Source organism: Lepisosteus oculatus, chromosome 11 (assembly GCF_040954835.1).
Source record: "Lepisosteus oculatus isolate fLepOcu1 chromosome 11, fLepOcu1.hap2, whole genome shotgun sequence".
Lineage (NCBI taxonomy): Eukaryota > Metazoa > Chordata > Actinopteri > Semionotiformes > Lepisosteidae > Lepisosteus > Lepisosteus oculatus.
In genome coordinates this window covers 18,850,093-18,875,239 of record NC_090706.1, presented here as the reverse complement: position 1 = coordinate 18,875,239, position 25,147 = coordinate 18,850,093, and the positions used below count along the sequence as shown (strand labels likewise).

The 25,147-nt window shown below is 41.3% G+C and overlaps 1 protein-coding gene across 1 annotated transcript in view; it reads right to left on the bottom strand.

Moving 5' to 3' along the window:
• Nucleotides 1-25,147, bottom strand: part of LOC102683040 (rho GTPase-activating protein SYDE1) — a 41,239-nt gene that overhangs the window by 11,058 nt on the left and 5,034 nt on the right. Inside the window, exons 2-5 of the mRNA XM_015349177.2 lie at nt 5,265-6,197; nt 3,873-4,625; nt 1,165-1,388; nt 737-863 (exon numbers count right to left, since the gene is read on the bottom strand). Coding sequence (XP_015204663.1) covers nt 737-863; nt 1,165-1,388; nt 3,873-4,625; nt 5,265-6,197 — 2,037 coding nt within the window. The remainder of the gene's footprint in view (nt 1-736; nt 864-1,164; nt 1,389-3,872; nt 4,626-5,264; nt 6,198-25,147) is intronic.

Sequence of the window (25,147 nt, the reverse complement as noted above, 5' to 3'; positions counted from 1 at the left end):
CTTCTTGGCTGCCTGTTTATAATCCAATGCTCTACAGTGATGGTTGAATAGAACAGATAGGCACTCCTACAGGGCCAAATATGTAGTCATGCATTCATGCTGTATTCAAAAGTACAGAGAGCGAAACCTGCTGAAAAAAAAAAAAAAAAACTTTGTCTCCAAGCCTCAAAACAAATTTGCCAAATCTCCTCAGATCATATCCCCTTATGTTTACCTAAAAAGCATAGCTAATGGCAAAGCCTTGCCAAAATAATTGGGGCAAATCAAATAAACCTTCGTAAATGCCCTCTGCCAACACAGGGTTCTAAAGAATGCCAAAAAAACTATGATGTTCCTCTCACCCTCTCCACTAGTGAATTTCAACTACTCTCATCTGGGAGACCCATCTGTGTCCCTGGGTGTAATGGTAACAGACTCCAAAAATCTTTCATTCCCTCTGCAACCTCTCTCTCAAACAATGTAAAATAACTCTCGTACTGTATACGTCCTGTAACACTGTTGTACTATATTCTTTGCTGGTGAAGTTTGTCTTTTTGTTGTATTGTTGTGCTGAACCCTGCCGTAAGACAAATATTCCCCAGAGGATAATAAAGCTTGAATAGAGTTGGCAATCTCTACACTACTGGGCACCTCCTTCCCTACAAGCAGACATTTTGTTGGACGAATCAGGCACAAGTACTCCCCACACACAAGTCTTATTCTCTCTGACCATGCCAATGAATGGTCAAGCCTTTACCTGTGACGACGTTGATGTCAGGGTACAAGTCTTCAGAGAGAGTGACTGCAGTGCTGTCACGCTCAAAGGCATCCCTCAGCTCCTTTTTCACAGCAGCTGAGCCACAGAGACGGTAAAGTCCCACCACCTGCCGACCCAACCACACAGAAAAAAACAGGAGGATTCTAACAACTATTCCATTTAAAGTTTCAAACTGTTTTTTACCTCCGTACATTTTAATTCATTTCATGGGCTGTCACTGAATGTTTTTCCAAGTCCTGTACCTAGTCATGTAACACAACCTTATTTTAAACGTTAAAATAACAGATTTTCAAACTAGTGAAGTGCAAGTCTTGTTCCTACAAACACTGCAGAATCCCTGGTCCGCATGAGTCACACACACACATATCCTTCTATACCGGTTTCTGTAGTTTATCTAAAAGACTGACCTTGAGACCTCTTTTCTCAATCTCAGAGACACTCTTTTGGATAATCAGGGGCACTTTGATTGCAGAACCCTCCTTCTCCACCAGTTGGCGCAGCTCTATGCCAAAAACCCTGGGCTCCTGGTCACTGGGCTTGGCTGGGGTATCCCATTGCTCCACAAGAGTCAGCTTCACGTACAGCAACCCCCGAGGTTCCAATTTCACTGCTAGCTGTTGGGAGCGGGACCCTGAGGACAAGAGAGAGACAGCATCACCTTTTTGAAAAATACAGCAAGTGTACCATTGCAAAAACATAATCATCTTATCTGTGGGCTTGCAGCTGAAATATCTTGTTATATCTTGAAATACTGTATCTGGTTGCTAGCCAGTGATTGATCTGACAATCTCATTCAGCAGTTTCTTGAAAGGATATTAGCTTTGGCAGCACTGCTGGGCAGGTGATTCCAAACACCCACAACCCTTTGTGTAAGAAAATACCTCTTGTTTTTAGTTGTAAATGCCAGACTTTAAATTCTTAAACTTCTCAATTCATGATAACGGATTGGCTTCATTCTGAAAGTCTTGTCACTCCACATAAAACTGTAGATTTAACCAATTCTGGTGATCCCATAAACAAAAAATGTTTTTTTTGTCCAGTGTTTATGTACTTAATTGTAGCTTAGTGCTTAGTGGAAAGAGTCCTGAACTCGATGAAGACAAGGCAATCCAACTTTCCTATTCCTCATTAGCATAAACTTTTGACAAGTACTTCTCATTTAGCTTTTCACCATTGGAAGAAAAAGAAAATCTTCTTTTAGAAGAAAGTTGGGGCTGATCTTTGTTTGCAATATCGGTCGGAGCTGCCTGGTTCCTCTTTCTGTTTTTACTTACAACTCCGTTCAGTAGTGCATGTGTATGACATCTCCCAGAGGTGAGGTTATCTATCCACCTTTTTTCCATAAAGCGTTCTGGAACCATCATAGACAATCCTTAGGAAACTTGTCATTAATCTCTTGTGTACAGTATGCACTGCCTGTGGGAAGCTATAAACACCTTTTCAACATGTGTCTTTTAGGAGTCACCTAGAATTTACTGAATGTATTCTTCTTTCTTTTAATATTTTATATTCATTCCTTGCTCATACCTGCCCCTGTGTCATGTAGCACCCATTCTCTCTATTTTTTTTTAACAAGATGATCTTGTGGGTTTTGAAGAACAAAGAAATTATTCAAAAAAAGTCCAAACTGACCCCCTGAAAGGCCTTATGGCCACATTCACTAAAAATAAAACATCATTAATTCTTTTCCATCTGATTTGCAAGATGTTCCCAGAGCCCTCTAGAGAGAGACTCGCTGGCATATTTTAATAAAACATGAGACTGCAACCTATTATGGCTAACCGACAACTCACCAGTTCCTTAGACAGTATGAAAAATTCTGGTCACACAGCAACATTTTTCTTGAGCTTAATTTCCACTAGCACAGCTGCTGAGAAGGGATCATTGCATTGACACAGGTGTACTATACAGGAACTCAGCCTTAGTCTAAATAAGGCACAAGCAGCAAAATGACAGAGAAGAGAGCTAATAGTCTCCTCTTGTTTTTAACCTTTTTATATATCCATTATCAGCAAAATGAGGGTCATGTGAACTGGGCATTCCTCCAAGAAGCACATCACAGGGCACACACTTACACATGTGTACACCTGCAAGTACACATCTAACACCATACTCATTCAAGGCCCCTCAGGACAATTCCGGATCACCCAGGTGGCATCTTGTACCTCCAGCAACCTTATTTACTGTATCTCTTGCAGTAAATGCCCAGCCATCTACATTGGAGAAACAGGAAGGAGACTCTGAGACCACTTCGGAGAACATGTTAGGGCTGTGAAGATTAAAGATCTCTCCAAGCCCGTTGTTTCTCATTTCACCTCTGACGGCCACGACCACTCTAATCTCTCCTTCTGTGTTCTCAAAGGCGGTTTTCCCAACTCATACATCAGAAAGACTACAGAAACCAAAATTATCCTGCAGCTAGGATCACGCCTTCCCCCTTCTCTTAACGACAGACTACTTTTCACACCTCTTGATTGGCCACTGCTCCCACCTCTCGCTCCTCCTCTCTCCCAGCTTTTGTTCTCCCACTACATTACCTTTGCTTACTGCCCTGTTTTTCTCACACCTGAAGAAGGCTCCATGGCTGAAATGTTGTGTTTTCTTTCTTCTTTTTTTTCAGTATGGAATAAACCTATTATTTCTTCCTTTGCAGCATACACATGCTGACACATCTACCCACCTGAACTACTACAAGCACACATGCATACACACGAGGATAATTTAGACATATTGTAAAATAACTGATATGCAGTAGCACATGCTGGAAAGGTGGGAGGAAACTGAATCATCCAGAGACATTAATGCAAACTGCACACAGAAGGCACCACAGTTTTCAGGGTTCAAAGCCAAGAGCTGTGTCACCACACCCTCTTAAAATCAATGGCTTTCTTCCTCTTGCAATTCATTCTGAAGTGATCTAACCTTCATCAATGCCATTCAATATGTGAATGAGCATTTTTGGCTACAGCTTGCCAATAGTGGAAAATCAGACGTTGGGCATTTTAAAAGAGTGGCTCCAACAGCAAAACTGTGCTTTCTCTGGTTGATCAGTACATGATGTTTTGAGTTTTTAAGCTTTTCCAAATTCACCCCTGGCAGAGAAACCCAGCCTTACCTCTGAAAAGGGGCGGGATGGCGACTGCCCCCAAGCAGCAGACCCGATTGCGACTGGCACTGGGGTCTCGTGAGAAGACCACCAGCTTGAGCAGCTGGGCACGCTCCAGCTCCAGGTTGAAGGTGTGGTTGAGGCTCAGGAAGGTGCCCCGGCAGGTGAGCAGGGCAGTGCGGGCACGGGTCACCCCATCCACCTGGATGGCGCAGAAGACCTCCTTGGAGTCCACGCGGGGGGACTTCACCTCCTCCAGCCTGTATAGGTGGACGCTCATCAGCCCTGACAGCCTCTGGGCACACCGGGGCTGCTCGGCCAGGCTGTAGGGGCGGAAAGCAGACGGATCGAGAACCCCCGCACCTTCCTGGGGGTCATGCTTGGCGATCAGCTCGGGGGAGTCTCCGTCACTCAGGTAGCCCCCCTTGCTGGCCGACTTGCCCCTCCTGGAAGAGCGTCTGGGGGGCCGCTCGGGGGCCGAGACGCTGGAGTCCAGGTGGTAGCGGCTGATGACGTTGCCCGATTCCTTGCGGGCGTTGAGTGGGGAAGTGCCCTCCGTTTGCCCCTGGCGCTGGCTACGAGAGGAGCGCAGGCTGAGCTTGCGTCTCAGCTCGGGCAGCTTGCGCATCTTCATGGAGAGCCGGCGCACCGTGCCAGGCGACTTGATGCGATCCATCATGCCAGGCTTTTTCTGGGCACCAGGGCTGTCCGAGGGCCCACTGGCACCAGAGGGCTCCGACTGGCCAGCCTGTTGGGCACCATCTGGGAAAGGGAGAGAAAAATGATGTGTCCTTAACACTTCCTTTCACATCAATATAATAGTTATTATCTGCAATTTGAATTCCCAATATAGCAGCTCAAGACTTCATTGTTAGAAAGACAGAAAACCTCTCTGCATTTAAAACTAGCAATCTCCATTTAAACTTTTTCTGCCAGTCTCAAAATCTCAACTGTGTGATATTTTATTCATATACCTCAGTGGGAACATTGGGCTGCAGGGAATTAATTAGACTGCTGTTTTATACTGTCTGCATTCTATGACTTATCTCAATTCTTGCTTGAAATCCAAAGATGTGCTCAGTGCCACTGTCAGCTCCCATTCCTGATTTGATTTCTGTGCTGCCAGGTCTAAACAGCTACCAGTCAAAAATTTAATAACAGCAGTGCGCACATGGTCTGTTCCTTGACCTCTTTCAGGCCAGTGGTTAAAATAAAGAAAATCAAAATGGTACAGTTATTTTAATAGCCTTTCAAGACCATGAACCACAATGCCATGATGCAATCATGTCACATTCTGCAAATCATTAAACAATCATGAAAATCAGAAGTGTCAAAACTGATTAAAAAAAGACCTCCCACAAATCTTCATAAATGGTGGCAGAAATTAGGAAGGCAAGTTACCTGAATGGTCGTTCCTGTGAGTCGCAGTGCTCTCCACAGTGAGCTCTTTGGTACAAACTGCAGGCTGATTAGCGCATGCAGTCCTGGAAATACTTGAGCTGCTTGCAAGAGCCTGGGTGTCACTGTTGTGTCTCTCAATTCTCGGTACCCTGTTAGGTTGCCCTATGATCCCAGCCCGTTTCCGGGCCCAACATTCCTTCTTATTGTCCATAGAGCCTTCCAGCTCACGTTTTTTCCAGGGATTGCCATAGTCTGCTGCCATCTTCCCACAGCGAGAATCCTCCTCCTCTGGGATAGGGTTGTACCAAATATTCCCTTTGCTCTCCCCATCTGTCCCCTGCTTCCACTCTGCCAGACAGTTAGGAGGAAACCGAAGGCCTTCATCGGATGCCTGGGGTTTTCCTGTGGAGAGAACCCAGGCTCGGCTGCTTCGTTCCAGGCTCTGGAGGTAGGCTCCCTGACCTGTGATTTTCACAGAACTAGATGCCGCACAGTGGTCTGTGTAGCTCAAGCATGGCCTAGTGAGCTCAGGGACCCCTGAGCTGAATGAGTACTGTTCTGAGGAACCTTTGTAGGAAACTGCTTCTCTTTTTGGTGGAATCTCAGAAGCTTTCTGGGAACATTCCTTGCTGTCTACAATGACAGACTTCTGCGTCATAGAAAAACTTGACCAGGCAGATTTGAGGCTCAAGACCTGGGATTTTCCTTGACAGCCTTCCCATTCCTGAGTCCTTGAGCCTAGGCTACGAGGCCCATCAGTGCTAGGTATGCAGCTATTGTCCCTGCAAGCAGCTGAACACTTGGCCCAGTTTTGTTTTTTGGAAACTGTAATGAATGTCCCTCGTTTGCATGGTTCTTCTACTGTTTGGCTGGTTTGGGATTGCCCAACATCGGTCTCGGACAAGGAATCAGGCAGTGTCTTTGATGGTATGTCTGCAGACAAACAGAAAAGGAGTTAAATTTGTGGTCAATCTGAATTTTGCATAGCTCAAAAAAAGCCAATTTTAAAATGCAGCACTGAATTTACTATCAAGTGATCCACACATCTTGGACACAGTTTGAATGTGCTGTTTATGATCCTTGCTGTTCCTCTTCATTAAATGCACCATGCCCTAATTGTGTCCTGTGTAATTTACAGCTGCAGTGTCATTTTGAAGTTCCATAATTTTTTGGAAGTGAACATGCCCTGGAAAAGACAGTTTTCCATCTGGATAAAATCAATGCAAATTGCACTGAACCGTGCAAGTAGAAATGCAAAAAGAAGAAAAAAATGCACAAAATGTAATTGCTGCCCTGAAATCAAACTCAACATATGCAGGTGGGATTTGCCAGTTTTGTATCGGTAAGTCCCCATGCTTATAACTGACAGCTGTCAATCGACTCACTACTCTAATTACTGTCCAGATACAGGAGGGATATAAACTAAATATGCATCCTTAAACTCATTATGACATCGTCTGTGTGAAACAACTGTAACCAACAGATGATGTGAAGTCACAATTTGACATGGGACCACAATTGTGACAAACAGTGTCCTGCATCGAGTCAAGGGGCGATGCATCTCTTGTTGCCCATTCGCAAACTGTCCTAAGCAGTTCAAGGCTTCTAGCCAGCCTGAATTTGTTTCACCATCTGGAGAATCATGATGGGCTAATGAGATACCAAGTCAAACACTCAACGTCTGAGCTCACTTTCTGTTTTACACAAGTGATTTTACTGGTTCATCTATTCGGGGGTCTTTAATCCTTTTTCTAGGGAACTGGGAGCTGGGAAAAACTAAACAATTGTCCTTCTGAGACTCAGCAATCTCCTTGCAGTTGTTGAGAGGGCTCCTGTCTTCATACTAGAAATCCTTTACACTCTTAAAAATGCCAGGAACCTCAAGAGTGGGAACAGAAAATCTCCACCAGTGTTACATTAAGGGGGCCATTTTATGCTTCACATTCCTGAAGTATTCCACAATTATTGGCTCTGTGTTAAGACTCAGCACAAACTCCTGATTTTATCACCACGTGACAACAGCTTTAGGACCTAATGTGTGTGAAATGAGATATCAAAACAAACTGCAATCACACTGGAAACAGTATTGGTACAATGCATCAGATAAAAATGGTAAATAGTCTGCATGTACCATACAATTTAAGACTTCCATTTGAACAGCTTGCTCAGAAAGTAAGAACATTCCACAACATAATTTACAACTCAGCTTTACAGCTTCAGAGGAGACATCACTGTGAATCTCAAAACAAGGTACAGATTGATTCTGTCTCAAAAAATTTTTTTCTTGAGAGACTATGTAGTCCTTTTTCAGAATCTCAAGCTAGACCATGTTGATTTCAGCCCAAGAACTCCAATTAATAGGCTTTTGCCAAAGAGAGCATATCTGGCTGCAAATCCTTGGCAGTTTCCTTAATAAGCCATTGTGCCGTGCAGAACATCTGGGGCTCTCGTGTCATTGCATTTGAGCGGAGCCCAGGTGCCAAATCCTCTCGCAGACATGAGAGGATGCAGTACACATATGGCCTTTTCACTCTTTTCCGATCCGTCTAATGTCCTTCAGCTCCATCTGCACAGAAAGCAGGAACAGCACATGGAGCTCCTTAGATTATTAGTGAAGCAGACACATCACAAGCCAGTGACAGCTCACTAGGTCTCTCCTGCTGCCTACCTATTCCTATTCCTGCATCTGTATTCCTATCTTTCAATGAAATTTCCCATCCACCAAAAAGGGACAAAGGTAGAAGCTAGGTGCTCTATTTACCCATCCAACCATCCATCCATTTTATAACTGCTTCATCCAATTCAGAGTCATTAGGGATTCAAAGTCTATCCCAGAAAGAAATGGGCACAAGGCGGAATACACGTCAGGATGTCCACCACAGGGCATACACAGACACTAACACAGATACTGTATGCACATTCTCACACCAAGCCCAATTTCCCCAGAAGTCCATTAACATAACCAGTATGGCTTCGGACTGTGGGAAAAAACCTGAGCACCCAGCAGAAACCCACACAAACACTGGAAGAACATTTGGAGATAGCACCCCACAGACCTGGAATTGATCCCAGGGCCCCAGAACTGTAAGGCAGCAATACTAAACAGTGTGGCACCTTGCAGCCCTCTCTATCCTTCCACCAATCCCATATTAATGGATGCAATAAAAACTATTTTTTACATGTACAGAGCATGCAATTGGAGCTCAGTCAATTTATCTAAACAGAAAATATATTAAAGGCAAAAGGTGCTCTTAATGACAGGTATAGTGGATTCCAGAGCTCCACAGCTTCTAACATTATGCTAAAATGCTATTGACTGACAAGCTTTTCTACAATTTATAAATTGTACTCAGCATTAGGTTTGGGGCAGTGAGCAGTTGTGCTGTTAATGTGTGTTAGGAACTGAATGAGCTCCTGTAATGGAAATGTATTGATTCAGAAGCCCAGTTATTACTTGGGTTGATTTGCACTCCATAACTCTGTTGACTTTCACCATGAAGCCTGATGAGGTGATAGGTGAGTGAGGCTTGACTTTAAAAAAGCAACCTGACACACTTCATTGGAAGAAATCCCAGCTGCTGTTGGAAATGCTGCTGGTGGATCACTAGGTGGCACCCCTCCTCCTGGTTGAGAAATAAAAAAAACTCTTGTCCAAATTGTCAACATGAGGTAGTGTGCTGAAGAAGGTACTATCTTTTAGATCTCCAAATAAACTCAGATGCCAAGATAAAAAAATGCCAAGTAGTTGTTTTTCCTTTCTGAACCTTCAAACATTTTCAATGCACTTTAGAAAACGGGAAGCAAACTTTACTCTGGAGAAAAATGCTTTGAAAATCATTCTGGGCGTAAGACTTTGATGCTGTTTCCATGCATTAAACAGCTCTGTGATCTCTCTCAGACAAAATGCACTTTTTTTTTTTAAGTGACAGTTTACATTGGTTTTAAATAACAGCACGTCCTGGACTGATCTTCCAATATAATTGATGCTATTCCAGAAAGTCCTAGAAAACAGTACAGCTGCTGCTGATGGATTTTGAAGTCTATACAAATATTTGAAACCAGCTGTCTGAGGAGGATTAAGGGGTTTAAAAAAATCATTATTTTTAAAAATATATTTTTTAATTTAATTAAATGATGAAGGACCTGGATGGCACAGTGACACCGTGTTTGTGTGGGTTTCCTCTGGGTTCTCTGGTTTCCTCCTACAGTCCAAAGACACACTGTAAGTGTGTGTCTGTGTCTTTTGTGCACTGTGATGGATAGGTGTCCCATTCAGGGTATATTCCTCCTTTCAGCCATTGCTTGCTGGAATAAGCTCCAGCTTCTCTGTGACCCTGAATTGGATGAACCAGTTAGAAAATATGTGAAAAGATCACTGAATGCTCTGAATGTTATGTCCCTGCTCAATCCCGGATGTTTGCGATATTCTGCTACTGCAAATATGAGATATTACTCCACTGAAATTAAAAGGGAATTAGCAAACAGACATCCAAGAAACGTAGCACGAGCTAAGTAGCTAAGTGGCTCTCTTTATCAGCTGAAAACAAGATGGAGTCTGATACACTCGACTAGTTTCACTGCAACTTGTTCTAATAGCGCAATTTATGGCTGCATGAATGTTTTCTTTGTTTGTGTTGGATGCTGGATGGCTGTAGACTTGGCCCTCAGACAGAACCAAGATGAGTTCCTCTGCCCTAAAGTGTTCTTCGACCCCTAGGTTTAAGAATAAATAATCGCATTTTTCACTGTCAAAAAATTATCATTATTTTAGATCTTTCTACTGCATTTTGTAGCACAGTGGTCTGGATCCAATCAAAGCTGAGCCACAACGAGCGACAACACAAGTCCTGAAGGTTTTATAATTCACTGGAAGTGCCTCTTGGGGTACAAAGCTGATGCCCACTCCACAGCCAGGGTTCGATCGTCATGCTATAAAGCGGAGGGGGGGGGGGGAGGTCACTGTGAGAGTCAGTGCCTGTGTGGAATTTCCCTGTCCCTGGTGAAAGCAACCACCAGGTTTTTCACACAAGCCCCATTTTGTGACGGAGAGGGCAGGCTCTGTTGGGCGGCCTGCCAGAGGCAGGAAGTGGAGCATTAAAGCCTGTGAAGTGGGTCTGCAGTCGTCTTCCTGTTCTTTCTAAGGAGGATCAGGGCTGGGAGCAGAGCAGGAGGGGGAGGGAGGTGGATAACAGCAGAGGCAAAGAAATAAAAAGGCACCACTGACCTAGCATGGTCGCCCTCGGTGATCCCTGCACTCAAAGACATTCCTGTGCTGCCCCAGAGCCCCACAAAAACAAATCTTCATTCACTATTCACACTATTCCCAAAAATACGCACACTGCATCATTAAATACCCCTCCCACCAAAGAAAATTGATTTTTTCCACAACCCAAACATGATATTCCCCTTCACTGTAGGAGGAGGTTGAGGGTTTTTTATCCTAAGGGGCAAAACAACTATCTCTCAACTCAACCCGACAAGTAAAGGTTAAAATAAATGGGTTTCGTTATTCACATTTGTGAATTATTTTTTAGAGGGAACTAAAGAACTTGAAGCCAACAATTGTATCAGAACTCACAGATCCTTTTTGCATGCTAGTGATACAGATGCTGTTTTGTGTTATTGAGATTTATGCCTTGTAACTTGGCTTCTTTTATCTCAAAATCCCCAAAATAATTCTATGCCAGTGCTATCCTGGTCTTGGAGAGCCAATGTGTCTGTGGGTTTTTTGGTCCAACTCAGCTCTTCCTGACCTAAATCATCTGGTTATTGGTTTAGCTGGACTAGTTTACCATCTTCTCTGAGCTGTTGTAAAGATAACTGGAGAATCCTGAGACACACCAGCTCTAAAGAATCAGGATTGGACACCTCTGCTCAACACAATCTTGTTGGGTCTTCAAACAAGTAGAGGTTTTTCTGAAAAAACACAGGGTGCTGTATTAGGGACATTCACATACAGTATGGGTGTCCTATGCACAGTAAAATCAAAGTCAAAGACATACAGTTGTGTGCAACATTTAGGCACCTCTGATTAAAGAGGAACGACAACGCTATTTTTACATTTCAGGGTTGTAATGAATCGGCAATGATGAGTGCATTTCAAACCACAATGAAATCTACCAAGTACATGGTGTCATTTACAACCTCCAATTTATATCACAAAAGAGACGAGGTTTCAATGTATATGTAGTGCCATATTGCCATTATTGTCTGCAATGCAAAATGAGGCAACAGAACTTCCAGTGACATGAAAGCTACTTTATCTAAGTATTGCAAAACAAGTTCAACCTGCAAACCAACTCTTCTATTTATTTTTAAGTTTAGCAAAATTACTTCCATTGATGGTCATTTTATGGTAAGTTACACCAAAAAGACAATTTCTAGCAGGACTTATATTTATGAAGGGTTTGCTGTACCATGGCCTGTGATATCACCTGAACAACTGATTTCAGTGACTGCAATTGAATTGAATTTAATATATCAACTTTAAGGTGTTTTTTTCTACAAATACTACTTGTTACCGCAGTATGCAGATCATGTTGGAACAATTTGGGGGTGAATTGTCTGATGCACAAACTGTAAAAATTTGATCGTACATCACCCTGAATCTTGTCGAGCAACATGTCGATGGGGACAACATCATTGCCCATGGCTAGTTGAGGATCCTTTGGAAAAAGAACCAGTTTGACTTTCTGCTGATCCGATCCCCAGTTTTGTGTGAGACCAGTATGTTCCGAACAGCAAAATGCTCAAGAGTGAGTCATCGGTTAAAAAACATGAGAGTTCAAAAAGACAAAAAAGGATTAATTTATGCTCTGGATTAATTTATGAGACCATGTTTCTCATTCACTTACAGAAACTTGTGAGCAGGAAGGAACAGTTTTCAGTCATAATTTGCGTAAACACTTGCTAGCAACAACATTTCTTTTCTTCAAATGCTTCACCCATTTTTCTCCAAATCTATCTCCTGAGTTTGTGGTCAAACATTTCAAGTTTCACTTTATCAGTCCACAACACTTTGTTCCACTTTGTTTTGCACACTTTAGACTTTGACGTTTGTGACAAGGTTGTAGGAAAGGTTTCCTTCTGACAACTCTCTCAAGCAGATCATTTTGTAAGCAATGCTGTACTGTGGACCTGTGGACAACTACTCCAGTGTCAGCTTAACTTTTTTGCAGGTCTTTTGCAGTGTGTTCTGTTTTGAACAGTTTTATCAGAGATTTTTGTGGGTCTTCCAGATCTTGCCCAGACTTCAGCAGTTCCATATTTAAAGTTCCCCTTTTACTTCAATTTCTTAATGATACTTCTGACAGTTGAAATTGTAAGATGGGAGTTTTTAGAGGCATTTTCATAGCCCTCTCCTCCTTTGTAATAGAGAATTATCTTTATTTTTAAGTCCTCATAAAGCTGCTTAGAGGAGCCCATGGTTGTTGCAAGTAGGCAAAACAGCAATCACAGACCTGGGAAATGTCTTCACCTGACTTAATTTAAGGTCTAATGAATCAATCAACTTTTACGGCCTTTGGCAAAAAGTTAACTAAAAAATAGGAATGAATCAACTGGAAGGATCCCCAAACATTTGCACACGCCGTACTGTATATTTATTTTTTATTTTTTCAATCTTGCAAATCAGCAAATAGTAATTTTGTATTGTAATTAGCACAAAGAAGTTGGGTTTAAATTTGTACCATGCAAAGGTTGTTTCAACGTATTTTCACTTGCAGATTCACAAACATTAACAATTTAACCAGGGGTGCCTAAACTTTTGTGAATGGTTGTATACCCTCCAACTCCCTGTACTTAGACTTGTTTTAGGCACAATCTGTAAACTAAGAAGCACCAACAGAAATCCCAGAATTGCAAAGACAAATTAAGACCAAGCTGATAATGAAACAAACTGGTGTTTTATTTGGCCGAAGTATCAAATAAACCTGATCTAGTGAGCTTATTGGTTCAGTTTTATAATTTTCCAAAAATCCTTTCTAATGTTTTTGCAGAAAGCCTAAGGACTAAAACTAATGTAGCAATAAAAATAAGAACTGAAAAATGTTTGGCAGCTTGGAGGTCTGGAGTGGTTTGAAAATGATTTCTAAGCTTGCTTACAGATTTCTGCTATTATTTTTCTTACTTTAACTTGAAATCATACTTCCTGATTAGTTCCTCCTGCAAAGATGTACTGCTATGCATAAACTAAACCATGCCTTGGATTCCACCAAAATAAAAAGATTTATTTTGGGGGAGATTTTCAAATTGCAGGGAGCTTTTATTAAGAAGGTTAACAAAGCTTTTCTGCCCAAAACCCTTTTCTCTGTTTAGGATTGATCCTTAACACTTCATTCACTGTAATCTCTAACCATCTACTGTATATATTCAAGAGAAAAAAGCTGAATTCTTTGTGGGTAAGAGAAAGACCCGAACAGATATTGGAAACTGTAATAGTGGGTTTTATCACTTTAAAAATAAAGAGAGGTATAGAGAAAAAAAGGGTCGGGGAAGCTGAGAATTCAAAGTCTTCACAAAGTCTAAACACACATATAAAACTCCAGTCAGTCCCTGTTCTTAAACTCAGAACTAACTAAGGCAGTACTGGCAAAAAAGGAACAAAATGACTATTCCCCCAATCGGAAAAAAGCGAAGGTCTACATTCTCATCCTGGTCAACCAAACAGACAGTTTGCCTTAGGCAGAAAAGCGAGTTATCTAACTCCAGGTTATCTCAGACGAAGAACTTGAGTTTTGTTGTGGAGTACAGTATGTCGATTACCTCCGATTTGCTTAAAGATATAATTTATTTCACTGATATGTTGTTATTTCTCTCACATTACTGCTGGGCACTGCATCTTATACAAGAACACAAGCTAGTAAGCAAATTTACAAACAAGAGGAGGCCATTAAACCTATCAAGAACATTTAGTAGTTAGTACTGTAGCTAATTAATCCAAGGAACTCATCCATCTACTTCTTGAAAGAAGCCAGGGTATCAGCTTCAGCAACATTCCTGAGTTGCTCCACACTCCCACAACCCTCTGTGTGAAAAAGCCTCATGTTCTCAATGTCAAATTTTTATTGTGGGCCTTTTCTGGTTCCGTCCACAAATAAGACATTAAAATCCAATGGAAACCCTCCTCAGGATACCAGACAATTCTAAATAGAGGGCTGAGATTAGCTTTAGAGTTGACAGTATTAGATGTCGATGCCCCTGATCTCATTCAGAAAGAGCTCTCCCCAAATGTAAGAGCTAGACAAGTGTTATAATAGGTACCAAATGTACCAGCATAAAATAAAGTTTCTTGATACACAATTCAGCTCTCAGTCTGTGCTGGAACATTCCAGAGGTTCAGAACAAACAGGTGATTAATCCTTGAAAGTGAGCAAAACATTTCTACATTCTGCTTTTTGAATTACAAAAAAACAATGAAGACTTCACAAAAAAGTTGGTACTGTACAGTATATGGTGTGTGTATCAGAAAGCAAATGGCTAAGAACATAAGAAAAGTTACAAATCAGCCAATTAATTTCTTTGGTACTCAACCAATTGGTCTGGTGATGTTATCCATCCATTTCATTTCTGAAAGAAATCAAGGTATCGGCTTCAACTTCATGTTCCCACAACCCTTTGCGCAAGGAATGGTCTCCTGTTCATGGTTTTAACTTCACTTCCACTTCTCTCACATTCAAAGAATGCAAGAGACAGTCAGGATTTAATCCTGGGTTAGGTTGTTGGGTAGCAGTTCCTTGCACAAGAGACTGAGCAATACATCTTCTAAAATGTTTTTTTTCTCCCATCTATAAAATATCAAGACAGCTGCTGACCTAGAGTGTTTTGTGGTCTCTTCACACTATTGTCTCTGACACCAGCAATTAGAGTCAATTTGTGGTAGAAGGACTCAACCACACATGGCACCATGCAGAAGCCAGTTATCAAAATCACCTACCAACCAAAGACTTGTACTGCTGGGATGGGAAAGCCATCTGTTACATCTAATGGGCTGAGATTTCAGTTTCTGAAAGACACTCTGTGAGGTAAATTGTCAAGGCTGTTTTTTGTTCTCCTTTGTTTGATTCTGGCAGATCGTTTCTTGCACATATCCTGACTTTATAAGGCGAAAACTATAAATTTAATAAGGATAAAAATGTTGGCTCTGGTTTCCTTAAACTGCAAAGTTGGTCAGTACAATGGCAGAGAACTCAGAGCTAAGAAATACTCTCTTAAACCAGGCTCTTTGAGGTGAAGTCAGATCTGCTGTTTAATATTACATCCAGGTGTCGCAAGTGAACCAAGGTGCTGTGCCAGCGAAATGTCTTATGGCCAAGAAAAGGATAATAAACTGATTAAGATGTGGGCACAATCCAGAGGACCAGGTGACACAGGAGGAACAGAGAGAGGCAGAGCATCTTTGGACTGATAAGTCACATAGAGCGACACTGGTGAGGAGTCCAAACACAGAACTCTAGGTGGAATTAGCAGAGAATGGGAACAGAGATCCTATCTGTGAGGATTTCAGCTCAGAGTGTTTCTGTACTGTATGCACTGAACTCTCTAAGCTGCACTTACGCATGAGGCTCAGTCAAGGGGTTCCCAATCACATCCCCACTTAAAAGCCATATGCTGCAACAGGACCCCCAATCTGAGATTTAAGATAACTCAATAATCATAATGATGATCCTGTAGCCATTTTTGCTCTGCCACTCCTACAAAATGATTCATTTCTTGCAGTTTCTGTTACAGGTTCCCATGACTGTAAATTTTGACACATCTGAAGAACTTTCCCCATACTGTACTGCTCCAGATTGACCTCAGCACTGTTCTGAACTTGTTCTCCCCCCAACCAGCTGCCAGGTCCCTGCTGTGCCATCCAGGATCACCTTTGCTTGCTTCTGCTGGTCGAAAGGGGTCTTTCATCCTGGTGGCTTACTTTAGATCTATGGAGCAAACATTTGGCACCTAAAAACTGCTGTAAAAGTGAGTGGCTCTTGACTCTTTTGCTTTCCAGCTGTTCTGGTCAGACGTCACAGTGCAGTTTCCAGGCACAGCAGTTTCAGGGCTCATGGCAGTACCCAGCTCAAGATGAGCCAGAGGATGGGGGGTTTTATTGTGGTCTTAATAAAGAAGCAACTTCTCTGTTTGCTGCATGACTCTCCTTACCTGTAGCCTCACATAATAATAATAATAATAATAATAATAATAATAATAATAATAATAATAAAAACTTTATTGTATATAGCGCCTATAAAGGTGGCTTCTCAAAGTGCTTTACAGAATGACAACAACAATAAAAAGAATACACAAGATAAAACACAATTACAATATACAGTGGAGACCATGGATGGTGGTACAAAGAAAAGCAGAGGGTTGAAGAATGGAACCAGTTAAGTAAAGGCATTTCTAAAGAAGAAGATTTTGAGTCTGGATTTGAAGGAGTTTAGAGAAGGTGACTCTCTGATTTCCTTGGGCAGAGAGTTCCAGAGCTTGGGGGCATAACAGGAGAAGGCCCTGTCACCCATACACTGTAGATGGGCTTGGGGGACAGAAAGAAGACCAGAATTAGAAGAGCGAAGGTTGCGAGGTGGGAAGTAGGGCGATAATAGTTCAGACAGGTACTGAGTTGCCAAGCCGTGCAGACCCTTGTAGGTGTGCATGCGGATTTTTAAGTCCACACAGAATTTGACAGGAAGCCATTGCAAGGACTCCAGGATAGGAGTAATGTGATCATTTGCAAAAGACCTCGTCAGGATTCTGGATGCTGAATTTTGGACATACTGCAGTTTGTTCAAAGTAGATTCAGATACCCCAGAGAGTAGAGCATTTCAGTAGTCAATTCGAGAGAACACAAATGTGTTGATCAGCTTTTCATCTACAGTTAGTGATAGCATAGGGTGCATTCTAGCGATATTTCTGAGGTGTAAAAAAGATGTTTTGACAATATGCTGCACATGTGGGTCGAATGTTAAGCCAGAATCGAATATAACCCCCAAGGTTTTTCAATTTAGATTGAAGCTCAACTACAGAACCATCTACGGATAGGGTTACGGGATTGGCTTTACGAAGTTGAAGGGGGGTGCCAATAAGCATAACTTCAGTCTTGTCGCAGTTAAGATGAAGGACATTTTGAGTCATACAAATTTTTATGTCAGAGATGCAATTAGAATAGAGACAGCCACATCAGTGTCCGGTTAGTTATGGATGTATATTTGAGTATCGTCAGCTTAGAAATTACACAGTAGCTGAGGCCATGTGATCTTAAAAGCTGACCAAGTGGAAATATGTAAATGCTGAAGAGCAAGGGGCCCAGTATTGAGCCTTGAGGAACACCAGACTTAACAAGTCCAAATTCAGACCTATACCCATTAAGAGAGACAAAGTGACAGCGATCAGTGAGGTAGGATTTGAATAATTTGAGAGCAGTGTCAGAAACTCCAAACACAGTCTCAAGATGTTATGGCCAACAGTGTCAAAAGCAGAACTTAGATCAAAAAGGATTAGTACAGAAAGAGAACCAGAATCAGAAGCTATCAGAAGATCATTAGTGACTTTGATCAGGGAAGTTTCTGTGCTGTGAAGTTGATGGAAGCCAGATTGGAGGGGTTCTTGTATTCTGAAAGGCTACAGTACATATCATGGTAAAAAACCACACCATAGGAGAGCACAGCCCTGGCCTTACAAAGGTACTGTACAGTCTCTTCCAATTCTCTTGAGTTCTGAATAACTCAAGAACTATAATTTTATGTCTTTTAGTCATAAAGATTCCATTGTAAATCAGACACATTCCTACAATGGTTCCCAGAATTCCCACGTGTTTTCAGACCAAGTCTGGGACTGAATGACCACCCAAATAATTCTAAAAGAACAGTAATGCAGTATCTTCAGTATACTCTTGTCATATATATTTTTTAATTTTAACTTTAACACTTCACATTATAATTTAACAGCCTGTACAAAATCCCAAGAATACAAGGCTCTTTTGTTTCTGATAGACTTTTTTAATGGAATGAGTGAAGTTGGGGGGTTTTAACATGGCTTTTGTGAAGAGACTGCTAATTATAGCATTGTGAAGCAGGATAACAGACAGAGAGCAGCCTCTGTCTCAGAGACTCACATGCTAAAGGGAGACCAAGATAAAGCCGCCCATTGAAATGGCTCAACTCTGGCCGCCCAAGGCAGCCTTCTTAAACACACTGATAAGGCAATTCACTTTGCGCTGGGATCATGAGGCTGACAAGGCTGAGAGAATGTGCTGCCCTTAGTTTGACTAAGGCTTTAATTTGGAGGGAAATAAATAATAAATTAGAAAATAAATGCTTTCAGCTTCTACAGGCCTGGTCTCACAATCTCAGTTGCCCGGCTATATGGAGTACACACCAGTGAAATCCTTTATAAATTACAACTGAAAAACGTACAGAAATAACAGATGAGCTGCAGGCATACTGCAGGCCTTTATGCTACAGACAAAGTCCAGAATTCTGAAAGATTTCTATTTGTGGGCTTGCTATAATAATACAAGAGGGCTCCATGCAACAATCCCAAGACACAAAACATACAGTAATCACCCTTTCTTAGAGGAGAGATTTTATGTCAAATTTAAATTAAATTTGGGGCTTATCTGTTCCTTTTCATCTCCTACTATATATTTTATATACATTTCCTTATTTCAAGTCTGCTTAAGTCATTATCATTCATACTGACTGGCACGTTTCCAGCAATAGTAAGCTTGGAAATGTCAAGAAAAAAGAAAAAAATGGAAAAAAAAACATACATGAAGGAGTGGAAAAAGAGACTTAACTGGAGCCCCCTGCTGCCTGGATGTATAACAGCTTCAAGAAGACCAGAGGCAGCACATTATCCACCTCAATAATAGGTGCCTCGTCCTCGTCATTATTTTTCCTAACTGATATTGTCAATTTTAATGCAGCATTTCAAGCCATTAATGATTATGTTAAATTGTCAGGCCTCATAAAACCATTAAAAAATCTTCAGAGAGAGTACAAACACCACAAAGGGCTGTATCTGTTTGTTTGACTGAAGGCATTGTTTAAGACGATATACAGTTATAAACTCGATGGCACTGAGGCTAATAAATTACCTGTTCATTTACTATCATCCAAAACGACTGTACTCTGGCTCATCAAATGGTAGAACATAGCCTAATTCAGGTGTGTGTATACATTAATTAGTTCCTAATGGTTTTATCTAAAAATGCCTACAGCAAATAGGGTTGTGACACTGTTAACAGGCACTAGGTTTTTCTATAAACAGTACAGGTTGAATAACAGTTAAACTGAGAGACAGTGAATCCAAGACACAGCTGGAGGTAGCTTCTCTACTGTCTAGCTTTCAGGTTAATGGTTTCCAAGGTTTGGTTTGGATGAAACTTACCATTTGATTGCTGCTTTCTATTTCCATTCTTATTTTACTGTTATGTTTTGAATTCCACTTCCATTTAAACCCATATGTGCTAATTTGCTTTGGAAAAGTTCTAGAGCTCTCAGTGAACTTACTGCAATATTTCTGAAGTCTTCCCATCGACTCTCTTGTAAAAAGAGCTCATTACTTTCATTATGGGGCGCACCAGACCCATCCATTCATTTTCTAATTGCTTTATCCAATTCAGGACAATGGAGGTGCTGGAGCCTGTCTCGGCAAGCAATGGGCACAAGGCAGGGTACACCCTGGATGGGACGTCAGTCTATCTGCAGGGCACACAAAACTTTCCCAGGTACCAATTAACTTGACAGTATGTCTTTGGACTATGGGAGGAAACTGGAGCACCTGGAGGAAATCCCTTGCATAGAGAGAACATGCAGATTCCACAAAGACAGCACCCCAGCACTGTGAGGCAGTAATGCTAATCACTGAGCCACTGTGCCGCAGTGAAAGAGGCCCTTCATCCACAAATAATTTTTGGAAATAAATGCAGAGGAAGAGCCGGTAACTTCAAGACGGAAAAAAATGGAAAAAGTGACGCGAGGGGCTTTCAGAATACCAGTATACAGAGGTTACTTGAGGACGTTTCTGTAGACCCTGGAATGCTGTTTGCCATTGACTGTATCTTTGCCAAGCCTCAGTTAAGTGCAGTGAATTTCCAGTGTTTATGTGCTCGCATGCCTGCTTGTAACTTTCCCTATTTTAGACATAATCAGGACAGAGGAGTTAAAGAGGAGGGGTAGAAGGGGAGCAAAAAGCTGAGAAGGACTGATTAAAAGAGAGAAAGAAGAAAGTTGGAGAGAGCAGTAGAGCAGGAGAACAGAGGAAATATGAATATATTTGCACAGTATAGCAGCAAGCATACGAAGATTTGAATTGCCATGACGACTTGCTGTAATTGAGAATCACTCCGACAATACTTGTAACAAAGCCATGGTAATCAGGAAAAACATCTGGGAGTTCGAAGCTGGAAAAGTACAAGAGACTAAAGCACGGGCTCTAACAAACCTGAGAAGGACTGATACATACACACACTGTTCTTCTGTTTGAAATTAAAATGGATTTAGCTCCTTATGAAACTGTGCTAGTAGCTCCCCAACAGCATTCAATCTGGTTATATTGGTATGACTTCTGTAAAAGCAGTGGACACTTTTCCTTGGTGTAAAAAACATATTCTTCAAAAACAACACTCGGATACATTAACCATTAATGAGATTTAGAATCACATCAAATAATAATAACAACTTTAATTTATAAAGTTCCTTTCCAAACCCCAAAATGCTGTGTATAATGATAAATTATAAAATAAATAAAATAAGAACATACTGTACAGTACATGACAAAACGATCAAACATAAACCCCAGTGAAAAGGTGTGTTTTAAGTTTCCTTTTAAAAGCAAAGAATCTGATTCTCAAAGAGATGCAGGAAGGGCGTTCTTAAAAATGTAGCATGGTTCACTGCTAAACCAGAGTTATATTAGGGATTACCATAGACCCACTGTGGCCAGCTCTTGTCTGAAGAGTATCCATCCAAAAGTTTCATCAATCACCCTCAATCATCAATACAGACATCCTTTTAATAAATGGAGATCTTTGATCAATTCAGCAACTGATTAACTCTAGAGTGCACATCTCTAGTAAGCTACAGAGCACTTGTTTGATCCCAAAAGATCTTTGAAATACTAATCCAAAAGCTCACCAGCTAAAAGTTTTTTAACTGAGGTTTTTACATTTGTCCAGTGCAACAGTTGTATAACGGGTGTCCAATCTGTTGCCCTTGCCAGAACTTCTGACAGTTGGATTGCACTAACAAAAACAGAGGGAGTGCTCAAATTCCAACTACAAAGCAGACCCTACAACTTTACAAAAATGTGCACTATATCAGTTAAGAACAGAGACAAAGTTATTATAACACCCCATTTCCAGATCTGATTTGAGTCTCCACCCAACTAAATTTGAAGGGGTGCCTGTGCTTTATCAATAATTAATCAATCAGTTGACTGTGCAAAATCAGGTCCCTGTGCAGTTTGGGATCTTTTGATTGCGTATGTACATAGAGCTGGATTTACTTTGGATTTATTCTTGGTTCTGTTTGGGGGGTTTCATGGCAGTTAATTCTGCTGTCTTGTAGTTATTGGGCTCTGGGTTCAATTCTGTCAAGGGGTAAGTTCCATTTGGAGTTTCCATGTTCTCACCACATATGATGGCATCTCTAAAATAGTGTGCATGAGGGTCCTGTAACACAATGGCATTTTGTTCCCTGTGCTTCTGGAATAAGTTCTGGGTTGCTGCAACCAAGAATTAGCAGCTCTCTGTTAAAGGGCAGATTAATTATTATTTGGCATAAACAGGAGCTTTCTGCAATTAAACTGCTGTCACATCCATCAACCTTTTTTACTACAAAAATTGCAACTAATTGCTAATGGAAAGACTAATATTTCTACAAGTTTACAACTACAATCCCCATTTTGCGATCCATTCATCCATCCATTTTCAGGGATTTGGCAAACAATTTCACCGGTCGGTCCTTCTCCCATTGACTCGCCTGTGTGGGTATTACTTTCACTACAGCGTGAAACAGATCCATCCATTCATTTTCTAACTGCTTCATCCAATTCAGGGTCACGAGCTGAACGCTGTTCTGGCAAGCAACTGGCACAAGGCAGGGTACAATCAATACAATATGTCGGGATACCAACATATCAGAGACACTGTGACAGTGGAGCACACCTCCCACTGCACTCCCTACTCCGTGGCACATGGGAATGCACAGCTACAGCACCTGAGGCTCATCAGGTTTGCTATTTAAGATCCCCACGAGATTGCGAACGGGGTTCAAGCTCTGAACTAGCGTTCTAACGAAACGGCTACTAAACTATTATTTTTCCCTTTAGTGGATAGACTCTTCTTTGTATATAGTGAAGAAGTCTTGTCTTACGATACGAGTACACATAGGCACACTGCTTGCTCCCTGTCTAAGGAAAAGAAGTGCTCAGGCAGTCCACGCAAACCCACACTATTACAACACAAACAAATTCACTCACACTAGAGCCAGTTTTCCCAGAAGCAATTTAATACACCAACATGTTTTTGGACTGAGGGAGGAAACCAGGGCACCCAGAAAAAAACCCACACAAATACAGGGAGAACATGTAAACTCCACACAGATACATGGAATCTGCAAATAGATTACAGGTTGGGAAACCACTGCATCACTGTGCCGCACTAGGATTTTAACCTAATGCTCCTGGAAGCATCTGGGCAAACAAGACAGTTACCCATTAAGCAATTCTGTCTCGCACTGTTGCCAAATATATAATAAAAACAATTAAATAATAAAATGATTAACTTAAAGCTGCTCCAACATTTTGAGGCATGATAAGCAGTTTTCCTGCAATCCACAGAAATTACAACTCTGCAAGATATGTACAACTTCAGGCTTTCTTTGACAAAACTGTCATATTCTTTAACATGCCAGGATATTGCCACTCTCAACTCTACACTGCATTCCAGTTTAACTAGCCAGAATAATCAATTGGGCCAAAAATAGATGAGATTAGCCAGATCTCTGTACAACACAAGGATTATTTCTGTAAAAAATAAAACTGAAACAAAGCTGGCACTACAGCATTGTTTTTTCAAATGTATCACTTAAAAGCAGAACCATCAAACCCTAATTGTGTAATATTAAAACACTTAAAAAGAAAATGACTTTAAGACTGTCAAATTAAGCTCATTATGGCCAGCTCCATTACATCAAACTTTAAGATTAAACAAAAAAGCAAGAGAAGAGGGATGTACTGTATATGAAGCAGTTCTTTTGAAATGCAATTCTTTAGCTCTTCACACAATAGAATCATGGAACAAACTGAGTATGACAGTGTTGAGACCATCATGCTGTTTCATCCGGGAAGAAGCTGACTGAGCAAATTTCAACATTCCAAGAAGATCAAGACACAGATGTTTCCAAGAAATACTGAACATTGTTTAGCCATACATCAATTTTCGACCTACTTCATAAAATTAAGTCACCCATTTTCTAACCTCTTTATCCTGTACAGGGTCACGGGGAAGCCATAACTTATCCCAGCAAGCAACAGGCACAAAGCAGGGTTCATCCTGGCCAGGATGCCAGCCCACCACATGACAGACACAGACGTACACACATGCAACAGGGCCATTTTCCCAGAAGCCAATTACCAGTACATCTTTGGAATGTGGGAGGAAACCAGAGCACCTAAAGGAAACCCACAAGAACGGGGGAGAACATACAAACTCCACACAGACAGCACCCCAGGAATAGAACCCAGGGCCCCAGTACTGTGAGGCAGCAATGCTAACCATGGTGCCACTGTGTCTCTACTAAACAAACATGTACTATTTGATTTTATTTTCTCATGCAAGATCAGTCTACAATACTTTTTTTTTTACTGTAGCCAGCATATTTCTTTTGAACCAAACTCAATGAATGACTATTGAAGGATGATTCTATGGGTGTACTGATGAATCACAGCCTGTGTTTATCCTCTGGAATAAATTACCACACTTAGACCCCTCAACGAACATAAGCAGGTTCAATGTTCAGATAGAACGGGCAGCACTGAAATCAGACATACCTTTGGCATCTTATGACTTTAGTCAGGCACGGCAGACTAAACAGACACATCTTGACTAATTAATTATTCTAGGTATCCTTGCCACTTTCCTTCACCTCCCTGCCTACCCTTCATCTAATCAAACATTTGTGATGTACATAATGGCCAGACTGCACAGAGGGACAGTTAAAAATTAACAGGATAGGACTGCCTGGCTGTGCCAGTTATCAAGAAGCTTGTGCTGAGTGTCTGCTCTTTTCAGCCACAAGAGGCAGCAGTGTGGAGCAATGGTTAGTGTTCTGCACTTGGAACTGGAAAGTTGTGGGTTCAAATTCCAAGTAAGCAGCTTGCCATTATACCCTCCAGCAAAGATCTTTCAGGTTACTTTGGTAAAATGGCCTGTGGTATAAATGGCAGCAAACGTTTAAGTGACTGATTAATAACATATCCCCAGATCCTAGAAGAATTTCAAATGTCTTCTATCAAATGAAAATGAGGTTATGATTGAAAATTAAGCATATAACCATTTTTAAAAACATATCTGCCAATGAGAGGAGACCTAATAACTTTTTTCAGTAGCTAATCCAAATCCCAGGATCTAATCCAGCCTTTTAACAGAATCCAGGATATCAACTACAAAACCATAGGTGGATAGCTTGTTCTATACCGCCAAAACACTTTGTGTAAAGAAGTGCTTCCTATTCTATGTGAACAATACAACAGTTTCCACTAGTGATGTCTGGTTTGGGTTTCTTGTTTCGCCTGAAGCAGAACGATGCAAACCAATGCCTAGCACAAGGACAGCAAGCAAGCGTGTCTGCTCTGCACATATTAAACATCACAAGATGCTTCTTTCTGAAAACATG